The sequence below is a fragment of the Engystomops pustulosus genome, chromosome 2 (genome assembly GCF_040894005.1).
Source record: "Engystomops pustulosus chromosome 2, aEngPut4.maternal, whole genome shotgun sequence".
Taxonomy (NCBI): domain Eukaryota; kingdom Metazoa; phylum Chordata; class Amphibia; order Anura; family Leptodactylidae; genus Engystomops; species Engystomops pustulosus.
The window spans coordinates 157,359,269-157,386,958 of NC_092412.1; the positions used below are offsets into that span (position 1 = coordinate 157,359,269).

Below are 27,690 nucleotides of genomic sequence, written 5' to 3' on the forward strand. Positions count from 1 at the left end.
GCGGAGTCTGAGTTGAGTTTTTTTTTTATTTTTTATACAGCGCATCCACGGGGCATAGTAGATCAGCAGGAGGCTGATTTCCTGCCCGCTCCCGCACCTCCCCTAAGCAACCGGCCCAAAACTTACTGCGCCGCTACCACAAGTCCCCCCGCACCTGAACCCCAGCCCGCTATCGCAGCCCTACCCCCCCCCCTACCCAAACTCCGCCCACTACTGCAATTTGCCTGCCCAAACTCCGGCCGCTCTCACTACCCCCCCCCCCCTTAACTCTGGTCACTGCCCCCCATCACCTGGAACTCAAGCCTCATAACCCCATTGCCCCGAACTCCAGATGCTGCATTACCACCACCCCACCCCCTCTCTGCCCATCTACCCTACTTACCCCCTCCCCTCCCCGGAACAACAGACACCTGAACATCTGCCAGCCAGCATGGCCGCCACCTTGGACAACCGAAGAGTAAGTAACATATGTATTTCTATGTATGTATTTATGTATATGCATATATTATATATTTATATGTGCATTTATATATTTATACCTGTGTGAGGGCTTATTTTTTGCGTAACATATTTTACTTCTCATTTATTATTCCATGTTGTGTACTGGGAAACTGGATTTTAATACTTTCACTGTGCGCTCCAAATCATTTGTCTCCTTTATTCTTTGGTTCGGTAAAATCACAGTGATACCAGATTTGTAGGTTTTATTGTGTTTTAATACTTTTTAAATAATTAAAACAGTGTACGAAAAAGAATATAGTTTCGCCATCTTGTGACACTAATAACTTTAGTGTACGGAGCTGGGGAGGTGTGATCTTTTTGCTTAATGAGCCGTTGTTTTCATTGCTACCATTTTGAAGACTGCGTAACCTTTTGATAACTTTTTATTACTCTTTTATGTGATGTAAAATGGTGATGAAGTTAAAGGAAACCTACCACTTTAAAATGACCCTTCTGACCCACAAATACCTTAAGCTAGCTCAGGATGAGCTGATGCCGAACCATATTTTCAATTAAACCAGAAACCGCTGTATTTGTAGAAAAATGATTTTGTTGTGGTAGTAAAATCTGTCTTCGGCGCTTCTGTAAGCGTCATGCGGCGCGCACCCCGGACCCTGCTCCGCGGTCACGCTCTCGTCAGCGCCGCTCCCGTCACTAATTTTGCAGTGCCCGAGAGCCGGTGACGTCACCGAGCTCTCGGGCACACTAGCGCATGCGCACCACCTCCTCCCGGCGCGTCGCGGCCGGATCCCATTGCGCATGCGCGAAGTCCCGAAGCCTCGTAGTATCGCGAGGCTTCGGGACTTCACGCATGCGCAATGGGATCCGGCAGCGACGCGCCGGGAGGAGGTGGTGCGCATGCGCTAGTGTGCCCGAGAGCTCGGTGACGTCACCGGCTCTCGGGCACTGCAAAATTAGTGACGGGAGCGGCGCTGACGAGAGCGTGACCGCGGAGCAGGGTCCGGGGTGCGCGCCGCATGACGCTTACAGAAGCGCCGAAGACAGATTTTACTACCACAACAAAATCATTTTTCTACAAATACAGCGGTTTCTGGTTTAATTGAAAATATGGTTCGGCATCAGCTCATCCTGAGCTAGCTTAAGGTATTTGTGGGTCAGAAGGGTCATTTTAAAGTGGTAGGTTTCCTTTAAAGGTCGTTTCAGTGTGTATAGGACTGCTGGAATCCGAGCTCAGACAGTCCTGTGTAAATTGATTCTAAACTAAACCGTCAGTTTACTGGCACTTTGCGATAAGTAATTAGGTTTTGTTTGCAGTTTGGGCACTCGGTCTCTAAAAGGGTCGTCATCACTGCTATGTGGGTTCACATCATAAATCAAACCATTGATTTTCGATTTTCTCATAACCCTTGAACGCTGCAGGCTCCGCCTACAATATCTTTTTGTTCTACTTCGTGTCAAGCAGCTCTTTTGTTACGGCTTTGTCGTAGGAGGCTCAGACAACAGGTAGTAGGCAGCATTGTGGACAGCCATGGCTGTAGACAGCGGGATACAGGCAGTGCGTAGGACACCTCACTACGAGGACCCAACGCGGGAAATTGGAAAGTGAATCGCAGCGTCAGTCCAGCAGTGTCCCTTCTTCCTTCCGCCCCCGGCGCTCTGTGTGCGGAGATGAAGAGCAGAAAGCGCGTCCGACCATTGCCGCAGCCTGAAGAGTGTGGGGTCTGGCTCGACGCGTCACAGCTGAAGAAGAAATCCCATCAGGTAGTGTGATAGTAGTGTGTAGTAATGTACCGCAGGTGTCAGACCAGGAAACATATGTATAGCCATTATGTCTATCTTGTTTTCTGCGGCTTTCATTGATTCTTTCCTCACAGAACAGTGGTGATAACCTAGTAATGGGCACAGCCTGGCATTGCTTCATAAGTGTGCTGCATTCCTTCCTGGCATAATGCTGTCTCACCATCCCCCTACATGCTCAGCACTTGTGCAGTGAGCACTTAGTACTGTATTCTCAGTGGCGAGGGACAGTGTAACATTATGTAAAGCCAAGTAACAGAGTAGCCATGGTAGTATTAGCATCATTTTAAAAGTTGATTTTAATGCCACAGTGACCCTGGTTTATCATACTTGAGTTTGATAGTAGATTTCCTTTGAAAAGGCCAAATTAAACAGACCTCACTCTGGCACTGCCAGACTTGATGAATCTCTCCTATTGTTCTTTTGCACACTACACTGGGGAATAGTGGTATGTTGCAATAAACCAGTTGGCAGGGATGCATTCAGCCTGGCATTTGGTTTGTTTCAAATGGCATTACACAGACTCCTTCTGCAATCACCTATTGAAGTTAAGACTCACACGAACGTAATGGGGACCAATATGTGGGCAAATATCATTCCCCATCGACGCCTATGGCCCGGTCACTGTTTTAGGAGCACACGTTGTCTCACTGCACAGTGACTGGCGAAATATAGGACATGTCCTATATCTTGCTGTGTTACGGAACCAGCCGCTTGCTTCTCTATGGAGGAGTGAGCACCTTTCTCCCAAACACTGGGAGTGTAAATAGAGAATCCCTATTGGCCACTAATGCGTGAACAGACAGTTTCCAACATGGAAATATGACAATAGCTGCAGGTTAGAATGTGCGATTTTCATCCAGGGTTCACATTTACACCTGTGAAAGCGTCATAGATGCTTTTACAGACGGTTTTACTCCTACAAATAAGCCAGATGTCTGGAAATGCACACAGACTTTCCATGTACTTGCAGGGCAATGATGGCGGCAGCACTCTCTGCAGTACACAGGCCTGTAGAGACGGTAAGCCATACCTGTTTCCTCAATTTCCCTGACTTGGACTCCCACATACATGGGGCATGTTTAAAGGGATTGGCTGCCTTAGCTGAAAAATAATATGGGCATGTGTTCTTACAAAAGATATCTCCCCCCCCCCCCCCCCTCCCCCATGGCAAGTACCATTCCATGCATGTGCTGTACTACAGAGCTGTGCCTCTGCTCATGCAGCTGTGAGCGCTCATTGGAAAGGTTACATCGGGGGAGCGCACACAGGACGGGAGGGACATTACGTGTTCCCCCTGTCTGTGGGCAGCCTAGGACGGACAGCAAGGAGAAAAAGAAAGGTAGAGAAGAGTCTGTTGGATCACCAATCAAAAACGGGGCTGTGCTAAAGAACTCCTAATAAAGGTAATAACATTATTTTCACAAATCTCCCCCCAAGACCAATTTTACATTAAAGTGGCCAACACCATAAGGTGTTATCACCATTATGATACAATAATCAAGTTATTAAGAAACACACAGCTAGGTTAGACAAATATTAGTGCTGCTTCTGCTGGCAGCTATCCTGTGTCCGTGCCATGAATGTCTAGGGTGGAAACACCAATTAATTGTCTACATGTTGACTCTTTCTATTTCAGACCATCATCCCCTGCATTTCTTCCCGATTTAATCCACTTTCAAGAAGACAGCCCACAGATTCTGTGCTTGTGGAGTTCACACAAACCAAATCTCCGCAGCTTTGCACCAAGCAGACTTCCATGTATTCCTTCTTCTCCCTGGATGGTAATGATTTGTATTATAGTTCAAGGAGGATTGCCATGTTGCCACAGCTGACCCCACTTTTTTATTTCTTCCTTCTGGGTTACAATTTATTACATCAAGACTTCCAACTAGACTATCACTTCTGTGTAAATATTCTTCCAAACATAAGAACTGCAGTTATTGATTGAAATGTGTTGTTTCATTACATAAGGAAAAGGTGCTATAGAGAATCACGTGCAAATGAGCCTTATTCTTGGCAATGATCGCAATTTTTTTCAACATAGTATTGTATTTTTTAGGCAACAGGAGCAAACGGTCATGCATTGCGGATAATAATATATTGACTGAAGAAACGTCTCCAGATTGTGAGAAAAGAAATGCACTAGAAGCACAGGATGTGATGAACCATTCTCCTACAAGTATGTTATCTATATTATGCAATAAGTGTGTGATCTATAGACCCCCAATGTCACTGAAGAAATGACCATATAAAAAACAGGATTACTAGCACTGTATAGCACTTTTTTTTTAAATAAATATAACGCCAAGCTGTGTAGTATTAGTGTAGTTCATTGGCTACAAGCTGTCGTGGACACACTAGGGGGAATTTTTTAATATTGGCGGATCTTATTAAGGACTAAGGGTTAAATTGGAATATTAAACTGTTCGACTACAAATTACACGCACTGTAAAGCTGTAAAAAATTTTCTAATATGCTGAAATTGAAAGAAAAAAAACAATTTGCAGCATTTTCTTGAGGGCTCTATTTTACGGACTTCGCGATACAATCCAAATGGAACCCCCACCCCCCGGTACAATCTTGGAGATACCAAATCTGTATATAGGTTTTATTATGTTTTGCACCAAAAGAAAACTTTGCCATTTCACCATATTCTGAGGTCAATAACTTTTTCCTACTTCTGTGCATGGACCTATGTAAGGTGTTTTTTGCTGGATGAGCCAGGATTTTCATTTACCGTATACACTCCAGCCTAAGCCGACCAAAAATAAGTTGGGGCACCTAATTTTACCACAAAAAAATGAGAACTTATTTACTTGAGTACTGTATAAGCCTAGGGTGGGAAATGCATTGGTCAAAGCCCAGTTCATTGACTCCTACTTATTAAATGCCCGGCCCACTTTATTATATAAATAAGGAATGCAGCATTAAGAGGTAATGATAAACCTTTATCCCTTTCCACCAGACAAGGACAAACATCTGATCTCGGAGTGTCTGTCTGTTGTGACCTCCCCCTGATTGGCAATATGCATGTCCCCTTGGCTGCCCAGTGATGCTGACTTTCATCATCGGCTCAATCTGTGGGCTTTGCTCTATGTCCTATGTAGCATTCTATGGAGCTTAGGATGGAAACTGGCACTCCAGGTGCTCAATCTTTTTTTTCTTTATAAAATGAAACACAAGTGCCCCTCCATGCGCTTGCATCTGCCTGCTTACTCCCCTCCCCAGCTTCTGCCGCAATCTGGTGGTAGCACCAGAGATCATACTCCCTGCTGCTGTGATTGGAAAGGTGGGTGCTTTGAGAGCCATGTAATAGCTGTAAAGCTCCCCCCTTGTGCTTCATTAAAATAAAGATAAATGTTTTTTGCGGGATAAACTGTATTCACCCTGCAGGGAGTTCCCCAGCAGCATTAAGGGTGAATACGGCTATAACGTAGTGGTAGATTTCCTTGAAGGTCAGAAAGCAAAGCTTGGCCACCGAAGCTGATTAATAGTTGTCCTGGTTATGTCAAGCCCTAAAATGCATGTAAGATTTGATGGTAATTTAAGTATTTTTATCCCCACAGGAGATTCTATTTGTCCAAGTGAAACCTATAAATATTGTGAACTTGAAATCCAAGAAAATCTCTATTTCTCTGACATACATAGAAATGCAGAAGAGTTAGCAAGTTCTGGACAGAATGAAAACAATGACCAGAGCTGCCAGTTGGAGAAGCTTGAAAACCCTGGCAGACGCTTGTCCAGCACCACAGTGTGCAGATCACAAGACAAGTCTCTGACATCTCCTTTGACATACCAGACCACTGTTTTCTCCTCCAAGTACCAGGATAACATAAAGGACCCTTCAATGTATCCTCAGGTGTGTTATAAAGATGATGTGCTTCCCAGTCAATCTGGAAGTCAACTTTTCACTCAGGATACCCAAGGGAACAAGGTCATTTGTCATCGCCATATGAATGCACCACTTAAGGACAGAACAAATGTCACTTGGGACACAAGAAGTCAGATGAAAGGAACTGTACTGACTTTGTCTGATGAAGATTCCCTCCATAAAATATTCACACAAGATTCTGAAGGAAATCTGGTCATAAAACATTAAGCAGGGAATCATTTTCTTGGAGCTCAGTCTTGGTAAAACATAAATTTAGGTGGGGACAACATTACACACAACTGGTCTACTCACGCAGTTGGCTCTTGCATAGGGCTGTGGAAACCATAGCTGTGTGTATGAGTCCTCAGAAATGGCCTTGTGCTAGCCATTGAAACAACGATTAGCACATGGCCAGCAAAAAACATGTGTGTGCATGTAACCTTATTGTGTATCAAGATGTTGCACCATGTGGCTGTTGAGGTACTGTGCCTAGCTTATTTAAGGGGTTTTTAAAAATATGGCCAACAGGGAGCGCCATGAAAAAACATATAACAATAGATATGTCAAATACTTTGCTGATCCAGATCTGGTGTTATCCTATGCTTTGTGGTTAATTGGTTGTGCAGCCACATGACAACTTCAGCTTATAACTAGCCTCAAATGGGCATGTTACCTCTTCGGCCAAGTTTGATCAGCGGGATCACCAGGTAATATAATAATTATTGGTTCATGTTGTAGCTTATACCATTCTCTCCGTTTGGGCAATTGTTTACGATGCGGCTCTCAAAGGAAGCAAAGACACAGGTATTTATACATGCTAGCTGTGTTTAATGGAACACATTAAAAGTGACCAACCCCTTTAAATTCCATGAGAATCTTCTTATTTCCATAACGTCCCCCATGACGGCCCACTAGGAGGATGACCCTTGACCTCTGTAGGGACAGGAAGCAGAGAGGTTAAAAGCCTCCCCCCACATCCTCCCGCCAGTGTCTTCCTGTCCCTACAGGGGTCAGGTCAAGAGAGGGTCTCTCTCCTCCTAAGGGGGGGGGGGACGTTTTGAAAAAAAAAAAAAAAAACGGAGAAGGATCTCCATACTCACCAAGCCTTACCTGGGGTTACGCCGACTGCGGTCCAAGTTCCCCTCCGGACAGATCCTCGGTTAGCCCGGCGGCTGCGGGCTCTCCCTGGACGTTATCTTCGTTCCGGCTGGCGTCCTCTCCGGCGGGCTGGTCACCAGACTCTCGCGCGGACGCAGGAAACTACGTTTCCCAGAATTCCCCCTGTTCGATGACGACTTCCGGTCGCGACCGGAAGTGACCGCGGACCGGGCGCGGGACGCAGTAGGAGCCACCGACAGGGGGATGGGCTCCCCATGCAGGTATTTAAATCCTCAAATAGCGGGTAGTCAGTTGGTCTGAGGTCTATGACTCGTTTTCTTCTTGGCCGGCCGTCCCAGACATCATAATGGCTGATGAGGCAGACTTGGGCCTACTCCACCCCCCGGTGCACGTGAGTGGTGCTGTATGGCAACATATACAACTGTTTTTTGTGTAAGCTCCAAGTCATTGTCTCCTTGCCTTCCTTCCCTAGGAGCAAGTTTCTAAGGGGAAAGGCAAGGAAGAGAAATCAGGAAAGGAAAAGAGTAGAGAAAAACCTGAAAAAAGCAGGATTCCTGTTAAAAAATGCAGTATGTGCTTCCGTACACTACTAGAGGGCTATAAGAAACCGATCTGCAGACTCTGCATAGAAGAATTCATGCGGGAGGAGAAGACGTCTTTTATGGACGAGCTTAAGTCCTTTATAGACGAGAAGGTGGTTTCTTCAGTGGCAGCGGCTACGCAGGGAGCCCCACCCCCACGTAAGAAAGCTCGGATAGTATCGGCTTCCTCCTCAGAGGAAGAAGAGGGGTGTATTTCAGACTCTCCCTCCTGCTCTCTGGCGGGAGACCAGGATCATCAGGATCGTGAGCAGGCAACATGTTCCCGCTACTTATTCCAAAATGAGGATCTGGACGATCTTCTGAAAGCTATGAGAGATACATTGAACCTCGAGGACGAGGAACCCCCTCTTTCTCGCGAAGATGAACTATTTGGGGGACTCAAAGCCAGGAAACAGCGTGTCTTTCCCCTCAATGATACCCTTAGGGGTCTAATTAGTCAGGAATGGAGAGACCCTGAGAGGAAAATCGCGGTCTCTAAGAATTTCAGGAAACGCTTAGTCTTCGACCCTGAAGAGTCAAAGGATTGGGACTCGTTCCCCAAAGTTGATGTACAGGTTTCCAAGGTCTCTAGGAAGATGGACCTGCCCTTTGAAGATTCGGCTCAGCTAAGAGACCCAATGGACAGGAAATCAGAAGCCCTTTTAAAGAAAGCGTGGGAAACTTCCATGCTAAGCCTAAAATCGAACTTAGGAGCCACTTCGGTAGCAAGAACACTATATTTCTGGCTGGGGAAATTAGAGTCCCATATCCGGGAGGGTACTCCCAGAGAAGACTTACTGGAAAGCATACCATTGTTAAGATCTGCTACTGCCTTCCTTGCTGACGCATCTGCCGAAGGAATAAGGTTTGCTGCAAAAGAAGGAGCTCTTACCAATGCCACCAGGAGGGCCTTATGGCTGAAACAGTGGAGCGGGGACATCCGCTCTAAATCCAAATTGTGCAGCATTCCTTTCTCCGGAGACTTTGTGTTCGGACCCGAATTGGACGCTATACTCGAAAAGGCGTCCGACAGAAAAAGGGGATTTCCAGAGTCCAAAACAGTACCCAAGAAATCTTCCTTTCGTCCTTTTAGGAACACCGGAGAGACTTACCGTGGCAAAGGTAAGCAAGGACGGTGGAGTTATCCCAAAGGAGGAAGGGGAAGGGGTTTCCTTTTCTCTAACCTCCCAGAGGGTCCAGGAAACAAGAAACAATGACGCCAGAGTGGGGGGGCGTCTCCTGGGTTTCCTATCCCAGTGGACAAAGGTCACCTCGAATCCCTGGGTACTATCTATCTTGGAATCAGGCTACAGGATAGAATTCTCATCACCCCCCCCTTCTCCAAGGTTTGTCGCTCCCTTACCCTCTCTCTCTCATTCTACACATTCCTTCATTTGGCAGGAAGTGTTTCATCTAATCCACATGGGAGTGGTGGTGCCGGTCCCTCAAGAACAAGAAAAATTGGGATTCTACTCCCCGTTGTTCCTCGTCAAAAAACCAGACGGATCAAATCGCCTAATTATCAACTTGAAAGAGCTAAACCGCTTCATCGTTTACAGAAGATTTCGCATGGAGTCGGTAAGAACAGCTACCCAACTTATTCACACAGGCTCCTATATGTGCACTTTAGATCTAAAAGACGCATATTACCATGTACCTATTCACCCCTCATCTCAGAGATTCCTAAGATTCTCGGTTCTCTCTCCCGAGGGCTCTGTCTTACACTTTCAATTCCGTGCACTTCCATTCGGTATTTCATCGGCTCCAAGGGTCTTTACCAAGATCATGGTGGAGGTGGTAGCCTTTTTAAGACTACAAGACATATCAATCATCCCTTACCTAGACGATTTGCTAATTATAGGGAAAGACAAACAAAAACTAATCTTGGCAAGAGAGTCTTCCCTAAGAATTTTAACAGAGTTGGGGTGGTTAATCAACCTGAAAAAATCAAGTTTAGTACCCTCCACTCGAAAGACCTTTCTAGGGATCATTCTAGACTCAACTCACCAAATGTCTTTTCTTCCTCAGGAGAAAATATCCAACATAAGGCATCAGATTCGTTCATTCAGACGGAAGGACTCTGTACCAGTCAGACAGGCGATGAAGATCCTGGGGCTCCTCACAGCATGCCTACCTGCGGTCGCCTGGAGTCAGAGCCATACTCGGATCCTTCAGAGTTGGATCCTAACCTTCTGGAACAGGAAGTCTTCAGGTCTAGACAAGAAGATCCGGATTCCTTCCTTTGTAAAGAGGGACCTGCTGTGGTGGATGGAATCAAGGAACCTAGAGAAAGGAGTATGTTGGCACCACCTCCCAACCATCACCATAGTGACGGACGCAAGCAGCTCAGGCTGGGGAGCAATCCTTCCTTCCCACTACGAGCAGGGGTCCTGGACTCTAGCCCAAGCAAAAAGCAGCTCAAACTACAGGGAGTTAAGAGCGGTCTGGGAAGCGCTAAGATCGAACACAGCCTATCTGAGGGATCATCATATCCACATTCTCTCGGACAACGTCTCGACAGTGTCCTATTTAAGGAGACAAGGGGGTACAAGATCTCCAGTATTATCGAGTCTGGCTCGTACCATCTTCCAGTGGGCGGAAGAAAACATCCTTTCCATCTCTGCCACTCATTTGAAGGGATCCCTCAACAGAGAAGCGGATTATCTCAGCAGGAGAGAGATCCTACCGAACGAATGGTGTCTCAACCAGGAAACCTTCCTACATCTAACCAGCGTCTGGGGCATGCCCCAAATAGACCTATTCGCCACGAGGGAGAATTCAAAATGCCAACAATACTTCTCTCTGGAGGCCGGCGAGTCCAGAGATCACTTGGACGCGTTCAGCCATCGTTGGAGCGGAAGTCTTATGTATGCCTTTCCCCCAATTCCCCTAATTGCGAGAGTACTCAGGAAAATCTTGCTCGACCGGTCAAGGGTGATCCTGATCTGCCCAAACTGGCCAAAAAGAAGCTGGTACCCACTGCTGAGGTCCCTATCTGTCCAGCAACCCTTTATTCTACCGATTCAGAAGGACCTGCTATACCAAGGTCCGATTTTCCATCCCGATCCAGGAAGACTCCGTCTGGCGGCTTGGATCCTGAGTTCGAGTTCCTAAGGTCCCAAGGTCTCTCTCGGGCCGTAATAACTACGTTGAAGGCAAGTAGGAAAAAGGTTACTTTCGCCATATACCATAAGATATGGAAAAAGTTTGTGACCTTTTGTGGGGCTAACCCCCCTCTCAGTCTAACCCAAATATTTTACAGGTACTAGACTTCCTGCAAAAAGGACTAGAAATTGGTCTTTCTACTAGCACTTTGAAAGTCCAAATTTCGGCTCTGAGCGCATTCTTCGACCAACCCCTGGCGGACCACAGGTGGGTCAAAAGATTTATTGCTGCTGCAAATAGAATTAGGCCTCAGGTTCTGAAACGGGTTCCCTCCTGGGATCTCTCCCTGGTTCTAGATGCTCTCTCCAGGCCTCCCTTTGAGCCTTTAAAAGACGCTAGTATAAAAAACCTAACCTTAAAAACTTCCTTATTAGTAGCTGTGACCTCAGCTAGAAGGCTGGGGGAACTCCAAGCCATTTCTATTAGAGAACCCTATATGTGTATTCTCCCCGACAGGATAACTTTGACTCTGGATCCAAGCTTTGTTCCTAAAGTGGCGTCCAGGTTTCACAAGAACCAAGAAATAATTCTTCCATCATTCTACGGGAATCCTTCTTCAAGCAAGGAATTGGAGTGGCATTCCCTGGATGTAAGGCGCTCGGTCTTAGAGTACTTAAAAGCTACGAAACCTTGGCGCAAAGATCACAATCTCTTTGTTCAGTTTCAGGGGAAGAACAAAGGGGTAAAGGCATCCAAAACCACGATCGCCAGATGGTTAAAGACTGCCATAGCCTCCTGTTACACAGAACAGGGGAAGGAAGTTCCTCCTAACCTTAAAGCCCATTCCACCAGAGCCATATCCGCCTCCTGGGCAGAGAAGAGGGGCGCTTCTCTTGAACAAATCTGCAGAGCCGCCACCTGGGTTTCTTCATCCACCTTTGCAAAACACTATCGGCTGGACTTACCCAACTCACAGGATCTCGCCTTCGGTCAGAAGGTTCTCCAGGCTGTGGTCCCACCCTAACTCTACTAATTTTGTAGATCTCCTAGTGGGCCGTCATGGGGGACGTTATGGAAATTGTGAATTAGACTCACCGGTAATTCGGTTTCCATCTAGTCCTCCATGACGGCCTATATATTTTTCCCTCCCATGTTTCTTTCACTTCTTTGAAAATTCTGTATGTGATTCTAACAAGACAGAATAAAAATATGTTGTATCTTCCACCGGTGTAGTTATTTGGTAGACACTGGCGGGAGGATGTGGGGGGAGGCTTTTAACCTCTCTGCTTCCTGTCCCTACAGAGGTCAAGGGTCATCCTCCTAGTGGGCCGTCATGGAGGACTAGATGGAAACCGAATTACCGGTGAGTCTAATTCACAATTTTCAATGTCTAAAAGCTATGACAGTTGATGCCATTCTGCACAAATGTCTCTAATGACTACAAAATGGTGGAATATACAACAGTTTTTTTTATGTTGGGGCAAGTTTATAAACCTTTATGGAATTAAGCACCCAATCCATATTATGAACAGTGGGAAATAAAGTTTGTGTTGTGATTGGTCAGTAATGATTCTATTTTCTTAAATGTAACCTGGAAATGCAGATGTAAGACTGACCACATATTTGGGATTTAACCCCTTGAAAGGATTGACCACTTATACTAAACCATAACAGAGTAAGTATAAGAACTCAATAGGGTCACCCATTTAATATGTACCCTGTTAAAGCTTGGCATTCCCTCTAGGAGCTGTTATGGCTGAGGGGACCCCTCCATCCACTGGAAGTCAGTAGGACACAAGATGTCACAGCAGGTCCTGCTTCCAGGAGTTTTATTAGGTTTAAAAAAAAAAATAAAACAAACCTTTTGTACAATTTTTTTCCCCTTCATTTTGCCCTATTCTGATGCCAATAACTTTTTTTTGGAGAGACATGATGACTTTGACATTGCTACCATTGTGGGGACTATATGACCTTTCAATCACTTTTTATAAAAAATTGTGTGTTGCAAATAATTGGCGTTCCTGACATTTGGGTGCCATTTTGTATTACGGGGTTCACCGCCAGGAATAACCATTTTTATATGCTGATCGATCATGACTTTTGGGATGCGGCAATACTTAACATGTTCATGATTTTATTTGGTTGTATTTTACTTTTTTCATTTTTAGACCTCCCAAAGGTTCTTTTAACCCTTGGTAATTATCCTTCCATATACTGCATTACAGTGTTATAGATTCTCACAGCCTTCTTCATACATCATTAATGCCTTAAGGACGCAGGCAAAGCCCATCTCTGTATGAAGAGGGCTCAGCCCGTGAGCCCTCTTCATAGACCCTTCATAGCTCCGTGGCGGATATATCCGTCACAGATCGTTAAGGGGCTAAAGGGACCTGTCGCCGTGAAAATGCAGTGCAGTAAAAATGCATGATATAGATCAGGAGGAGGTGAGCAGTCAAAATACCAGAATTTAGAATTCCATACCAACACTTACTGTAATAAGGTTATCAATAATAAAATGATTAGTTGCAAAGCAGATTAGGATATAATTTAGTGATAAAGATGTGACTTTTTTTTATATACTTTCTCTCTGCACAGTCATACAGTACAACGAGGCATGTCACTCGCGTGTGACTGCATACTTAATCCACCCTTTCAGAGTCCTGTCTAGTTCTGCTCTGCACTGGGCTAGTGACAGACGCTACTACATCTCCCCAAAGGTTACTTTGCCAGACTGAACTGCCCTCGGGTGCTAAAGGAGAAGTGTGTTTGCCACATGCTTATTGACTTAGGTCCTCCTTTAAGCTATAACTTTCACCACCACACACATGTGGAGGTAAACATACCATTCTGTAAGGGCGCATTCACACCTTGTGTTTGAAGTGCATTGCAACAGCTGATGAGGTGATTTGCCTAATTACATTACTGTTTACATTGGTTAACGCATGAGGTAAAATCATGTTTATTATGTGTTTTTTAAACAAAAGTGTAAACAGTGAGGAAAATCACCTCATCTCAATTGTTGTAATGCGTTTCAAATGCCATGAAAACAGATCAAAATGCAACGTGTGCTTCACAAATTCAGCACTTTGAATGTTCTTTCGAGACCCCATGGTTGCTGAGACGTTGGTAAAGATATTTGACTATTCTAATCCTCTCCAGTACCGAAAGGTGGAGCAGGGCTAGGGCTGTGTGCTATAATAATCTTCTACTTTTACCTATAAACTAATCTCTGAGTTCATGTGAAAATTTCCAGGAAAGAGTCGTAATTATCCCAGGTGAGTCACTTTTAAAGGCTGCAGGTAGTGTCACTTCAGATTTGGATAAGTGTGATTCTATAGTACCTAGAAACATGCCTTTAGGTGTCACATTGAATATAGGCCCAAAAGGCTTCAGTGAGAAAGGACTTATCAACACATACAGATTGGTCTTCTATTCCTGATTATTTTCACTGATGCCTGAGGCCTTACTGAGGCTAGCACACAAAAGGCGGTACTCGGTCCGAACGCACATGCGTTTCCCTGGAAATGCATGTGTGATTGGGCCGAGGATCGCCCCCCCTGTGCGCTAGCATCGCGTTATGAATGGACTGCTAGTGGAACGTGTGACCATGGCCTTACTGAACCATTCTTTTCAATGGCCTTAAACACATTAAAGCTTTTTTTTTTTTCTCTCTACTTATCCAAAGTTGTTGGTAAACTCACATAGGACAGGGTTCTACTCATCAGTGGGAGGAAAAAAAAGTGTAAAAATTTCCATTTAATAGAATGTTTCAGTAAGGCATCAGTGAAAAATCACTCAAGCCATAAAGAGAAACCCAATCTATATGTGTCCATATGACAAAATGACTGATGTGAAAAAAAATACCAGCTCCGCTTTCATTTGCCCAAAGCAGCTTATAAAATGGAAGCTGAGCCCTGATTAGTTTCCATGGGCAACTAGTAGAGTTTTGTGATCAGACACCTGTGATAAATTCCTTGGTAATACAAGCTGCAGATCAATATCCAGGTACTGTCTACCAAGAGGAAGCATGTAAATGGCCATACACATTGGAAGCAGTAAAAGGAGTGGGATCAGGTCCGAGATGCAGTGCCAGATTTTTGGGCTTGTGCTTTGGGTGCGAGAACAGGGGAACTAGGACAGGCAGGGCCCATAGCAGACTTCTGAATGGGGTCCCCCTTAAAAAAAATTATATATATACATACATATACACACACACACGTGAGTTACCACCACATACATTTATATTCCTATACATAGAGTACACATGCACATCCATGCAGCCTATACACATCACATATAAACATTTACAACAAATATACATTACTATTATTACACTCCCAATAACCCAGATGCTAGGGCCCCATAGTGGCTGCTACCCTTGTAGTTATGCCCTTGCTCCTTACAGACAATCCACTTGTTCTGTAGTGAGGCGCTAGAATTGGCGTTCTATAGGAACCTCCTGTAAGGCACTGCAAAGAGCGTATAGAATGGCAGGTCCTACCCTCAGCACCTTCATTCTAAACGCAACCTATACTTCAAGGGGTACTCAACACGTGATGCAACGACCCTCTCCGGTCCCCTGCCGTGTCACGTGCTGCCCCTGTCACCGTGACCAATAGTGAGATTCCTGGTTGCGCTTCCGGGTATCTCAGGCTGGGCGGAACTCACGGCAAACCATGGCGTCTAGAGCGCTGGGAGGACATGGCGCATGGGTGCTGCGACTGTGCAAGCATGGAGCGGCCATCCTGCAGCCCAGGGTCACCCCTCCAGGTGAGAGTGCGCCCTGCAATGGCCGCCGGGAGGAGCGCAGCCTGCACTGAGCCGTGAAGGATTTCCTACCTGCACAGAAAGCGGGGGGTGATGTTCGGGGCAGTCCAGTAACTTCTGCCCTCGGGCAGTGTTCTGACCCGCTAGTACCCTGGCTCGTGGTGTCTTGTCACTAGCCGCATCAATTCCTATGTGTTCACACGTGTCTGAAGCTTCCTTATATACAACGCTAACCATATACTTTCTTTAGTGTCGTTCACTAGTTTATTTCTACTTAGTTTCAGAGCGAAAGAATGAAAATAAGGTAACGTGCCAGAAGTGTGACATAGCACACACTGACACACCAAAAGATCCCATTGTTTTGGCTTCTGTCCTGGTATCTATTGGGGCCAGTTCACACCTCTGTTTAATGGTATCCATCGTTCCTTTCTGAAAAGTTCTGTACAAGTCAACGGGATTGGATGATAAGCAGAAATGCCTACATCTACTATATTAGACAAATTCACACCTGCGCCTGTTACTCACCATTTTAGCAAATTGGAATCCAAACACAAAAAGCTCAGCAGAAGGTCTTCCATTCCCAATAGGCCTTCTGTTATTTATAGCAGGAAAAAGTATAAGGATTGTTACTCTTTTTCTATTATCCGTAGCAAAGCCAAAGGTGTCCGTTATCATCTTCCATAATGGAAAGCGTGATGCAGAGAGCTGCAGTTTGCACGTGTGAACAAACTTTTATTTGTCAATTCTTCTGCTGTTTTCTAGCACATTAGCGAGGGGGCTGTATTACTGAGGTGACCTTAGGTGAAAAGAAAGCTGTTTGAGCAAGGAAAAGTAATGACAACCCAAGTCTGAAATATTGGATACATGAATGACAGCTTGGGCCAACTTGCAAAGGCATAATTGTTGTTTTCAAAAGTTTAAGTACTTTTTGGTTAAGCACCTTGTCACACTGCCAACTTCAGCAGCCTTCAGCTGGGTCCACACGTTCAGTGTTTCAGATGCAGTTTTTGATGCCCAAACCAGGAGTGGAGTGAAAATAGAGGAGGAGCAGCACTTCTCAATGATATCATTAACGAAGAGGATAAAAAGAGAGTTGGCACTCGCCACGTATTAAAATGTTATTTTTATTTCTTTACACCATAAAAAGCAGCATGCATCACAGGGAGAGGAGCACAGTTGCACAGGAGCGTTTGCAGGGCCTAGGCAAGATGAAGCGCTAGGTGCGCAAAACGATTTGTTCCTAGTAAATGCTCCTGTGTAACTGCTTTTTATGGTGTAAAGAAATAAAGAAGATAACATTTTAATACGTGGTGAGTGCCAGCTCTCTCTTTTTCTCCTCTTCGTTGATGGTGTAGAAGTACTCTGTTCTGTGTCTTTACGTTTGAGCATCATCACCTACATATGTATATATGTTATGCCTCTCCAGTAAGAAGAATTGGCTAGAAGAGACCTGGATAAGTTCTACTCTCTATGAGAAAGTCTAAAAAGCAGTGCCCCTTATACCTTTCTTTCTTTTGATATACTTCTTAATGATCTGTTCTCACTCATTATGATCCACCCCTGCTTTTGTGTTCCAAAACTGCATCTGAAAAACTGAACGTGCTGCCACACGTCACGTTCTTGGACCATTTTTAACCCCTTCCCGACGCGCGCCGTACTAGTACGGCGCGCGCCGGGTCCCGGTGCATGGAGAGGGCTCGCGGGCCGAGCCCTCTCCATAGCCGGCAAGTCTTTGCTGCATATTGCAGCAAAGGCTTACCGGTAACACCCGCGATCGGTGCTAGCACCGATCGCGGGTGCTTTCACCGCGATCGCCTCCGGCAATGCTGCCGGAGGCTTCAAAAAGATGGCGCCGCATGGGCGCCGCCATCTTGGCGCGGATCTTCGCTCCCCGATGACGTCACGGGGAGCGGTGATCCGTTGCCATGACAGCATCGGGCCTCACGAAGGCCCGAAGCTGTCTCTTTTTAACCTATTCATTACAATGTGCTATCAGCACATTGTAATGAATGAGGAGTAAAATCCCCATATACTGCCATATTGCAGTATGGCAGTATATGGTAGGATCGATCAGACAACCTAGGGTTAAAGTACCCTAGGGAGTCTGAAAAATAGTTAAAGTAAAAGTAAAAAAAAGTTAAAAAAAAAAAAAATTATATTAAAAAAACCTAAAAATTCAAATCACCCCCCTTTCCCTAGAACTGATATTAATATTAATAAACAATAAAAATCATAAACACATTAGGTATCACCGCGTCCGAAAATGTCCGATCTATCAAACTATAATAACGGTTTTTCACTGCGTTTAACCCCGTAACGGAAAATCGCGCCCAAAGTCAAAAATGACATTTTTTTGCCATTTTGGAAAATATAAAAAAATTAATAAAAAGTGATCAAAAGGTAGCACAGTCCTAACAATGATAGCAATGAAAACGCCATCAAAAGTCGCAAAAAATGACACCACCCACAGCTTCGTACACAAAAGTATGAAAAAGTTATTAGCGGCAGAAGATGGCAAAATCAAAAAAAAAATTTTTGTACAGGAGGTTTTAATTTTTTTAAATGTATGAAAACATTATAAAACCTGTACAAATGTATCCCTGTGATCGTAGAAACCCAAAGAATAAAGTAGACCTGTCATTTGGGGCACACAGTGAAAGCTGTAAAATCCAAGCCCACAAGAAAACGTTGCAAATGTGTTTTTTCACCATTTTCACTGCATTTGGAATTTTTTTCCCGCTTCCCAGTACGCGCCATGGAACATTAAATACCGTCACTACGAAGTGCAATTTGTTACGCAGAAAATAAGCCATAACAGAGCTCTTTATGTGGAAAAATAAAAAAGTTATAGATTTTTGAAGGTGGGGTGTGAAAAATGGAAGTGAAAAAACTAAAAAAGGCCAAGTCGTTAAGGGGTTAAACGGATGCGTTTTTGTAAGCTTACCGTGTGTTTAGCTGGTTTTATTCTGTTTCACAGCTGCCTACACTGCTAGAAATGAAGATAAACCGGTTCAAACCAGCCAAACGTATGGTAAACATTCAAAAAAGCATGCGTTTTAAAACATGAAAACGCCATATGTGTCCAGGAGGCCAGGAATATGTGAACTGATGCGCTAGCTATGCGTGTTCACATATTCTCGATGGGTTCAGAGAAGCCTCATTTTAAGCGCCTGCATGGCCACCGCTGCAGTCGAGCGGCGTTGGGCGCATCTAGTGTCAGAGGGCCGTTACTAGGGGGAGGTAAGCCCCATTTACAGTATATTATGGGATGAATTGAATGAATTGAAATGCTTTTGAACACTTATCAAAGCGATTATGAGTTTGTTTTTTTTTGTCACATGTTGTACTTCATTTTGATGTTAAATGTTAAAGCCCCTCGTTTTTCTGTACTCCACTTCTTATAAAGCCCCTCGTTTTTCTGTACTCCACTTCTTATAAAGCCCCTCGTTTTTCTGTACTCCACTCCTTATAAAGCCCCTCGTTTTTCTGTACTCCACTCCTTATAAAGCCCCTCGTTTTTCTGTACTCCACTCCTTATAAAGCCCCTCGTTTTTCTGTACTCCACTCCTTATAAAGCCCCTCGTTTTTCTGTACTCCACTCCTTATAAAGCCCCTCATTTTTCTGTACTCCACTCTTTATAAAGCCCCTCGTTTTTCTGTACTCCACTCCTTATAAAGCCCCTTCGTTTTTTCTGTACTCCACTATTTATAAAGCCCCTCGTTTTTCTGTACTCCACTCCTTATAAAGCCCCTCATTTTTCTGTACTCCACTCTTTATAAAGCCCCTCATTTTTCTGTACTCCACTCCTTATAAAGCCCCTCGTTTTTTCTGTACTCCACTCCTTATAAAGCCCCTCGTTTTTTCTGTACTCCACTATTTATAAAGCCCCTCGTTTTTCTGTACTCCACTCCTTATAAAGCCCCTCGTTTTTTCTGTACTCCACTCTTTATAAAGCCCCTCGTTTTTTCTGTACTCCACTCCTTATAAAGCCCCTCGTTTTTCTGTACTCCACTCCTTATAAAGCCCCTCGTTTTTCTGTACTCCACTCCTTATAAAGCCCCTCGTTTTTCTGTACTCCACTCCTTATAAAGCCCCTCGTTTTTCTGTACTCCACTCCTTATAAAGCCCCTCATTTTTCTGTACTCCACTCTTTATAAAGCCCCTCGTTTTTCTGTACTCCACTCCTTATAAAGCCCCTCGTTTTTTCTGTACTCCACTATTTATAAAGCCCCTCGTTTTTCTGTACTCCACTCCTTATAAAGCCCCTCGTTTTTTCTGTACTCCACTCTTTATAAAGCCCCTCGTTTTTTCTGTACTCCACTCCTTATAAAGCCCCTCGTTTTTTCTGTACTCCACTATTTATAAAGCCCCTCGTTTTTCTGTACTCCACTCCTTATAAAGCCCCTCGTTTTTCTGTACTCCACTCCTTATAAAGCCCCTCGTTTTTTCTGTACTCCACTCTTTATAAAGCCCCTCGTTTTTTCTGTACTCCACTCTTTATAAAGCCCCTCGTTTTTTCTGTACTCCACTCTTTATAAAGCCCCTCGTTTTTTCTGTACTCCACTGCTGTACTTAAAGCCCCGTGTCTGTGGCAAGTCATTATAAGGGTGGAGCTACAGAAAATGGGGGCACTATAAGGAGTGGGCTACAAAAAAGATGGTGACTATTGGCTTCTGTGGAGGAATGTAACTTTTGCGTACTGGGGACATTGTATCTACTGTTGGATACTGTACAAAGGACTGTGGCAACCATGGGGGCACATATTGGCCATGCTGGTGTTTTCGGTTATTTGATATCATGTTCAGATTTATAAATGCCATGAAAAGTCTGACTGTAATGGTAATACTGTAATAATGTAACTACTAAACAGCTTGCTCGAGGCCCCTTCCACACTTGCGTTGCAGATCACGTAGGAAATTGGACTCGGGACTCAGGGCTGGGCTCTATTTTTTTCTATGGCAATTGATGCGCGAAAAACGCATTGCAATTGCATTGGACTTGCATGTGTCTCAGAGTGCAATGCGTTTTTGATGCGTCTCCACAGACTTGTATGGTGCGTTTTTTACGCACGTGATTTGCAAAAGTAGAGCATGCTGAGATTTAAACGCGCGTAAAAAAAAAAAAAACCGCATGTGTGCATGAAAAAAAAATGCAAGTGAGTTGCAAAATGAATAGATCATATAGTCCAGGCATTGACAATTGAAATATTTTTAAAAAATTTGAAATAATAATTTTCTCCCTCAAATTACCTTTGCTGCAATTACAGCATTGCAGTTGTTCTAGCTGGTAATTTGCTGAGGTAATCTGGAGACATGTCACCCCGGAAGCCCCTCCCACATGGTGGTCTGTCATTATGGGCACTATTTGCATACCATACGGTCAAGCTGCTCGTACAACAGCTCAATGGAGTTTGGATCTGATGACTGAGCAGCCAGTCTATTACAGATACAATACCAGTTGCCTGCTTCTTCCCTAAATAGTTCATGCATAATGTGAAGGTGTGCTTTGGGTCATTGTCCTGTTGTAGGATGAAATTGGCTCCAAGCAAGCGTTGTCCACATGGTATGACATGGCATTGCAAAATGGAGTGATCGCCTTCCTTATTCAAAATCCCTTTGACCTTTTACAAATCTCCCACTTTACTAGCTCCAAAGCAACCCCAGACCATCACATTACCTGCACCATGGTGACAGATGATGTCAGGCATCTTCCAGCATCTTTTCAGTTGTGCTGCATCTCACAAATGTTCTTCTGTGTGATCCAAACACCTCAAACTTCGTCTGTCCATAACACTTTTTTCCAATCTTTCTCTGTCCAATGTCTGTGGTTCTTTTGCCTATATTATTATTTCCTTTTATTAGCCAGTCTCAGATATGGCTTTTTCTTTGCCACACTCAGCAATCTCCATCTTCTCCTTTCATTTCTGGGAACGACAAGGGGTCACACGGAGGTTGGGTTTTGTAAAGCTCAACAAATTCGATGGCACTATATAAATAAAGCTAAACCACCAAAAAAGACAAGGGAGGATACGTCCATTGTACGTATCCTCCCTTGTCTTTTTTGGTGGTTTTGCGCATTTCTAGGATACGTGGACTACACCATAATTGTTTACATTGGTAGTGCCTGTCCCACTTGCTTGGTCCCACTATATAAATAAAGATTATTATTACCTCGGATCCCTCGTTCTCGTGATTCATGGGAGTCTCGTCACTGAGACCTCTATCGATCAGCAAGATAGGGCCTAACTCATTTGGTGGGAAAACCCCTGTCACATTCATTCAGTGACATAGCTGAAGCTACTGTACCAAAATTAGAACACCTCTAATACACTTAGACAGTTATCCATCCTTCATCAGATTACTGTATAGTATGTAGCATACAGATTATACTTCCAAGAATACAGATCACTAGAAACTCTGAGAACTATGTGGCACCAAAGGAATAATAACGACCAATCCAATTAACACCTCTTAGAGCATTTTACTTGTGGTTGAATTATACCTATTATGGTCAGGAATGATTTTTCCTTAGTCAACATTACATAATATTGAGTTCTAACAACACCTCCACTTGCTATCCTGTCTTCAGACTTCCCTCTTTGCTGCTGGTACTGTCCTCCACCATATTAAAATGGTAATGGTTTTTCTAATCTAGTAACTATATAATGACCTTTTATTCTTCTCTAGACACTAGTATTATCGTAATTTGGGGTCGCCCCTTTTTTCATCATGTGTTTTGCTTTGTAATGTTTATCTTGATAACTGAAAGGAAATCTACCATCAAAAAATCCTGCATGACAAACAAGGAGCACTTATTTATGGATGAAGGCACAATGACTATGGTAATCCAATTATATTTGTTATTCATGACCTCCTTTCTTATAAAATCAACATAAAATTATGCTGCAGCTTCACAAGTTGTTGCACTCTCTCTCTCTCCCTCCCCTCTACCCCCTCAGGACTTCCCCCTCCATCTACCTGATACAATCTCAGAGGGGAAGTTTCAGCACACAGTGAGAGGAGGAAGTGCTCTTTGCACATTGTAATAGACTGTGAATCTGCTAAACGGAGGGGATCTGAAAAAAAACCCAGGAGCCCCTCGGGCTCATTAGCATAATTTTAAAAGTTGATTTTAGAAGACAGGAGGGTAACACATATATGGTTATTGCCATTCTATGAATAAGTGTCCCTGGTTCATCATGCTGGATTTTGATTGTAGATTTCCTTTAACAAAGCTGTGGTACTATATTTATCTGCTCATTTGTCACTTTGCCGCTTTTTAGCCCGCGGCAATGCTGTGTCCTAGATTTGTGCAGTTGATGTTTTTAGTTGCGATGTTCTTCAAACATCAGAAAAAGCTTGGAGTTATATAATGAATAATGTAAACTTTCCCAGGATCTGACAAAGCAGTACATTAGGGAAGTGGGACCGAGGCAATGGACTAGAAATATATTACTTGGATGTAATAGTACATGTAACACAGTAAACCAGTGTGTCTACTGCATAGTACAATATAAGCCACACATCCAGTATACAGGCTATTGTACATATTGTAAACATGAAAAATGTTGTCAAATTTCTAGTGTGAAGATACCAGTTTACTGCTGTTTTTTTTTTTTTTTTTTGGTATCAAGTGGCGTGTACAATGGGGCAAAGGTTAAGGCAGTGTGGCCATCACTGGTGGAGTGATGGCATATGTCAGTGAAATGGCATCTCTAATAAGTAATAGTACCAAGCATCGGCACATCATCACTGTGGGGCAAAAAAAAGTATTTTTTTTTTGTTTAACATATTCCTACAGCAGTTTTTCTTTTCTTCATGTTTTCCTTAAAGGGAGATGTAATAAATTAAGTATTCACAATACAAATGTTTCTTCCCAGTCTGCAGGCTTAAATCATCTATACAGTACCTGGCACGGAAAGATTTGCCTAAGCTGGCTTACCAGAAACTAAAGGGCAAAAGTCCTGGAGTCATTTTCTTGCCCGGTTTTGCATCAGATATGAATGCCCAGAAAGCTGTGGCCCTAGAAGACTTCTGCAAATCTCTTGGACACTCTTTTATACGGTAAATAATTCTATGTGTAGTGAACTAATCTAAGCTTTTTACATTTTTTGAAACTTTTTAATCAATTCAACATTGACTAAAACAGTACTGGGGGAAATTTGTGCCCGGTAAGTCTGCCACATTATAGTCGAGAAGAAATTTTCAAAACGGTAAGAAATGGATAGATTTAATAGTGTGTAAATGTAAATTTTGTATGAATACTGTCCGTGTTTTTAATAAAATATTAATTAAAAGATGTATTCTAAGAACATTGCGACTTGTATTACGGATTTGGTTTTTAATGTTGTTGAGAGGCCGATGAATGGTCTGGCTCACTGTAAGATATACTTTATTATATATACTAAAATATATTTTTAACAGTATGACGGTGGAGATGGGGTGAAGAAAGAAGGCAAGCATATGAAGATTAGTGGTAGACAACCTAAATAGATGGAAATATAAAAAATAAGCAGTGGGAAGAAATGGTAGAGATGTACAGTACAGAAGGGGGCAACATAGATGCCAACATAGACCAATAAGCCAGGGCAATGTAGAGTGATTAAGTCATAAGTGGACTGAATCCAATTATACTCCCTTGCCACAAATTTCCTACCACTACTACCTGAAGTTATTCATCGGGATTCACATATCGTATATGCTCGAGTATAAGCCGAGTTTTTCAGCACAAAAAAATAAAACTAAGCAGCGAAAAACTAAATTTTGCTTAAAATTGAATCAACAATAAAATAAAATCAATGCTCACCTTTCTGACACCCACCCCCCCTGCAGGTCCTCTTTGTGCTCCCTGTCGGTGGCCCGGCGGCAGGTCCGCTTGCTGACCTCCTGCTGTGTGTACACGCCAGGAGCAGGAGGCTGGCTATATACCGGGGGAGGGAGCAGTAGCAGGATAGCTGTATACCGGGGGAGGGGGCAGGAGTAGGCTGGCTATATACCGGGGGGAGGGGGCAGCAGCAGGCTGGCTATATACCGGGGGAGGGGGCAGCAGCAGGCTGGCTATATACCAGGGGGAGGGGGCAGCAGCAGGCTGGCTATATACCAGGGGGAGGGGGCAGCAGCAGGCTGGCTATATACCGGGGAGAGGGGGCAGCAGCAGGCTGGCTATATACCGGGGAGAGGGGGCAGCAGCAGGCTGGCTATATACCGGGGAGAGGGGGCAGCAGCAGGCTGGCTATATACCGGGGAGAGGGGGCAGCAGCAGGCTGGCTATATACCGGGGAGAGGGGGCAGCAGCAGGCTGGCTATATACCGGGGAGAGGGGGCAGCAGCAGGCTGGCTATATACCGGGGAGAGGGGGCAGCAGCAGGCTGGCTATATACCGGGGAGTGGGGGCAGCAGCAGGCTGGCTATATACCGGGGAGAGGGGGCAGCAGCAGGCTGGCTATATACTGGGGAGAGGGGGCAGCAGCAGGCTGGCTATATACCGAGGAGAGGGGGCAGCAGCAGGCTGGCTGTACACTGCGGGGAGGCGGCGGCGGCAGCAGCAGGCTGGCTGTACAGTGCGGGGAGGCGGCGGCGGCAGCAGCAGGCTGGCTGTACACTGCGGGGAGGCGGCGGCGGCAGCAGCAGGCTGGCTGTACACTGCGGGGAGGCGGCGGCGGCAGCAGCAGGCTGGCTGTACACTGCGGGGAGGCGGCGGCGGCAGCAGCAGGCTGGCTGTACACTGCGGGGAGGCGGCGGCGGCAGCAGGCTGGCTGCATACTGGCAGGATGCAGGCCATATACTGGGGGCTGGCTGCTTAACTATATACTGGGGGGAGAAGAGGACTGTCTTGGTATATACTGGCTGGAGGCTGTGACCACAGCATTTCCCACTCTAGGCTTATACTTGAGTGAATAGGTTTTCCCAGTTTTTTGTGTTAAAATTTGGTACCACTGATTATACTCGGATCGGCTTGTACTCAAGTACATACGGTATGTTTTTTAGGAAAATTAAGATTACATTTGGGAAGGGTCTTTAGATAAAGATTTTTTTTGTAGCTGAAATTGCCCTACTTTTAGGCGTAAGCAATAAAATTTGCCTGCTCAAAAAATATTTCAGGCGCCCCTTGAGAGAAAATGGCTATAACATAATTTCTGTCTCCAGGTTTGATTACACTGGATGTGGAAACTCTGAGGGAAATATGAAGGAGTGCACTATTGGGAAATGGAAGAAAGATGTACTTTCAATTCTGGATGACGTGTCTGAAGGACCGCAGGTTGGGAAGCCAAAATATAATACAGCTATACAGTGGTAGCTTCTAGAGAAGAACTTTGGATGCCCCTAAAGTGTTACATAAAAAAGTGTTATCCACAATTACTTAAAACCTTCTAGTGGCGCATCACCGATAATGGTAGTATGATCCATATGGCCACAGAACGACATGTGCGGATTTAAATGAGGATTTCCCTCTCTTTTTGTCCCCCCCCCCCCTATTTTGTTACGTTTCTGCAGAAAATAACTTTCTGTATATATTTATATGTATGTATATAAAGATATACCCTGACACACTACTTGTGGACTGAGAGCAATGAAATTTGGCACAGTACATAGGTGCCACATAGATGATATTTTTCCCATCTTTTTGAGCAACTGGAAACCGGTTGTTCCAAAAGCCACATTGTGACTACTGACTTCAGAGTCCCATCATCTGGAAAATGCTTACCTGGAAAGAAATTGTTGTTGGAAAGAGGTGGAAGTCCGTGGGTGTGAGGTCAGTGGACTAAGGGGGAAGAGGTAGAATTTCATGTACAGAAGAACATTCTACCTTTTGGGCAACATGTGAGTTGTGAGCTATTACATTGTCTTGCAGAAGTAGGATACTTTGGTGAGCATGCCACATCTCTTGCTGTTGCTGGCCTCCCACAATTTCTGAATCTGTGAAGTATAGTATGCCCATTGATTATGGTACCTTTTGCTACTACTCCCTGCTGGTACCAAAATACTGTGAGCATGATCTTTCCTGCCAAGGGATGGGCACGTGCCTTCTTTTGGAGTCATGGTACTTCCATTGCATTGACCGGACATTAGTCTCAGAATCTTAGTGATAGCCCCAGCTTTCATCCTCTGTGATCAGTTTATTGAAATGGTCCTTGTGGTTTCTATGGCATATAGACCTGCTTCTGAAAAGGTTTGAGTTGCCAGGGAACCCAGTGAGCAGATAACATGCATGTGAAGATGGATGATTTTTTTTCCCCCACAGACTCCACAAAATCTTGACATTTTGGGCTAGGTGGGCTATTGTTCCCTGCCAATTTTCCAAAATGGTGACCTCCAGTTGCTGGATTCCAACTACATTTGAATTGGCTTCCAAGTAAAGGAAATTGATGAATGCTTTGTATTTTACTAGGTCCATCAGTACCTTAGACCTTGTACCACTTCAGCACTTGTAAAATCAAGATCGGTATCCGTTCTGAATACAGACTATTAGAGTGTCATTACACATGTACAGTATTCTGTGGGTCAGGGGAAATCTTTAATATGCCTCTTGTATTTATTAGAAACTGGCATAAAATATGAATTTATATGATTGATTTCAAATTACCGTAATTAAACATTTTCTGTAATTGTATCTGTCTGAGCCTTTATTTTCAGTTATCTTTCTTTTAACCTGTTTGCATGTTTCATCAGATATTAGTGGGATCAAGCATGGGAGGATGGCTCATGCTACTTGTTGCGCTTGCCCGGCCTGAGAAGATTGCAGCTCTTGTTGGTGTTGCACCCGCTGCAGACCATTTTGTTACAGTATTTAATGAGCTTCCATTAGAGGTATATGAATAGTTTTCTGTATTATTTGGACAAGTGCTGTATGTGGGCCATCTGTTTATAGCGATGTCTGATTTGTGATTTGTTTAGCAATGTAAATCTTACATACACGTACCTTTTAACCCTTTCTTGGCAATGTGATTCTGCAAAATTTGTCGCGTTATTGGCCAAAGCTACTTT

The 27,690-nt window shown here is 44.2% G+C and overlaps 2 protein-coding genes across 5 annotated transcripts in view; both read left to right on the forward strand.

The window, feature by feature from the left end:
* Positions 1–1,913: 1,913 nt before the first annotated feature.
* The window catches only part of ABHD10 (abhydrolase domain containing 10, depalmitoylase), a 29,837-nt gene continuing 4,060 nt past the window's right edge, over positions 1,914–27,690 (forward strand). Inside the window, exons 1-6 of one of the 2 annotated variants that reach the window (XM_072137105.1) lie at positions 1,914–2,223; positions 3,899–4,043; positions 4,322–4,441; positions 23,586–23,769; positions 25,852–25,963; positions 27,376–27,513. In XM_072137105.1, coding sequence (XP_071993206.1) covers positions 2,131–2,223; positions 3,899–4,043; positions 4,322–4,441; positions 23,586–23,769; positions 25,852–25,963; positions 27,376–27,513 — 792 coding nt within the window. In that variant the 5' untranslated portion in view covers positions 1,914–2,130. Of the gene's footprint in view, positions 2,224–3,898; positions 4,044–4,321; positions 4,442–15,553; positions 15,709–23,585; positions 23,770–25,851; positions 25,964–27,375; positions 27,514–27,690 lie in introns of those variants that run through there. The other variant, XM_072137107.1, reaches the window with a different exon arrangement.
* LOC140118783 (uncharacterized) lies at positions 9,960–12,180 on the forward strand. 3 transcript variants are annotated; one of them, XM_072137102.1, is made up of 3 exons: positions 9,960–10,988; positions 11,096–11,587; positions 11,660–12,180. In XM_072137102.1, exons 1-3 carry the CDS (start codon positions 9,960–9,962, stop codon positions 11,960–11,962), a joined length of 1,824 nt encoding a protein of 607 aa, XP_071993203.1. In that variant the 3' UTR covers positions 11,963–12,180. The 3 variants fall into 3 exon arrangements, with proteins under 3 accessions (XP_071993203.1, XP_071993204.1, XP_071993205.1); XM_072137103.1 differs by having other exon boundaries at positions 11,096–11,205; positions 11,455–12,178; XM_072137104.1 differs by having other exon boundaries at positions 11,096–12,179.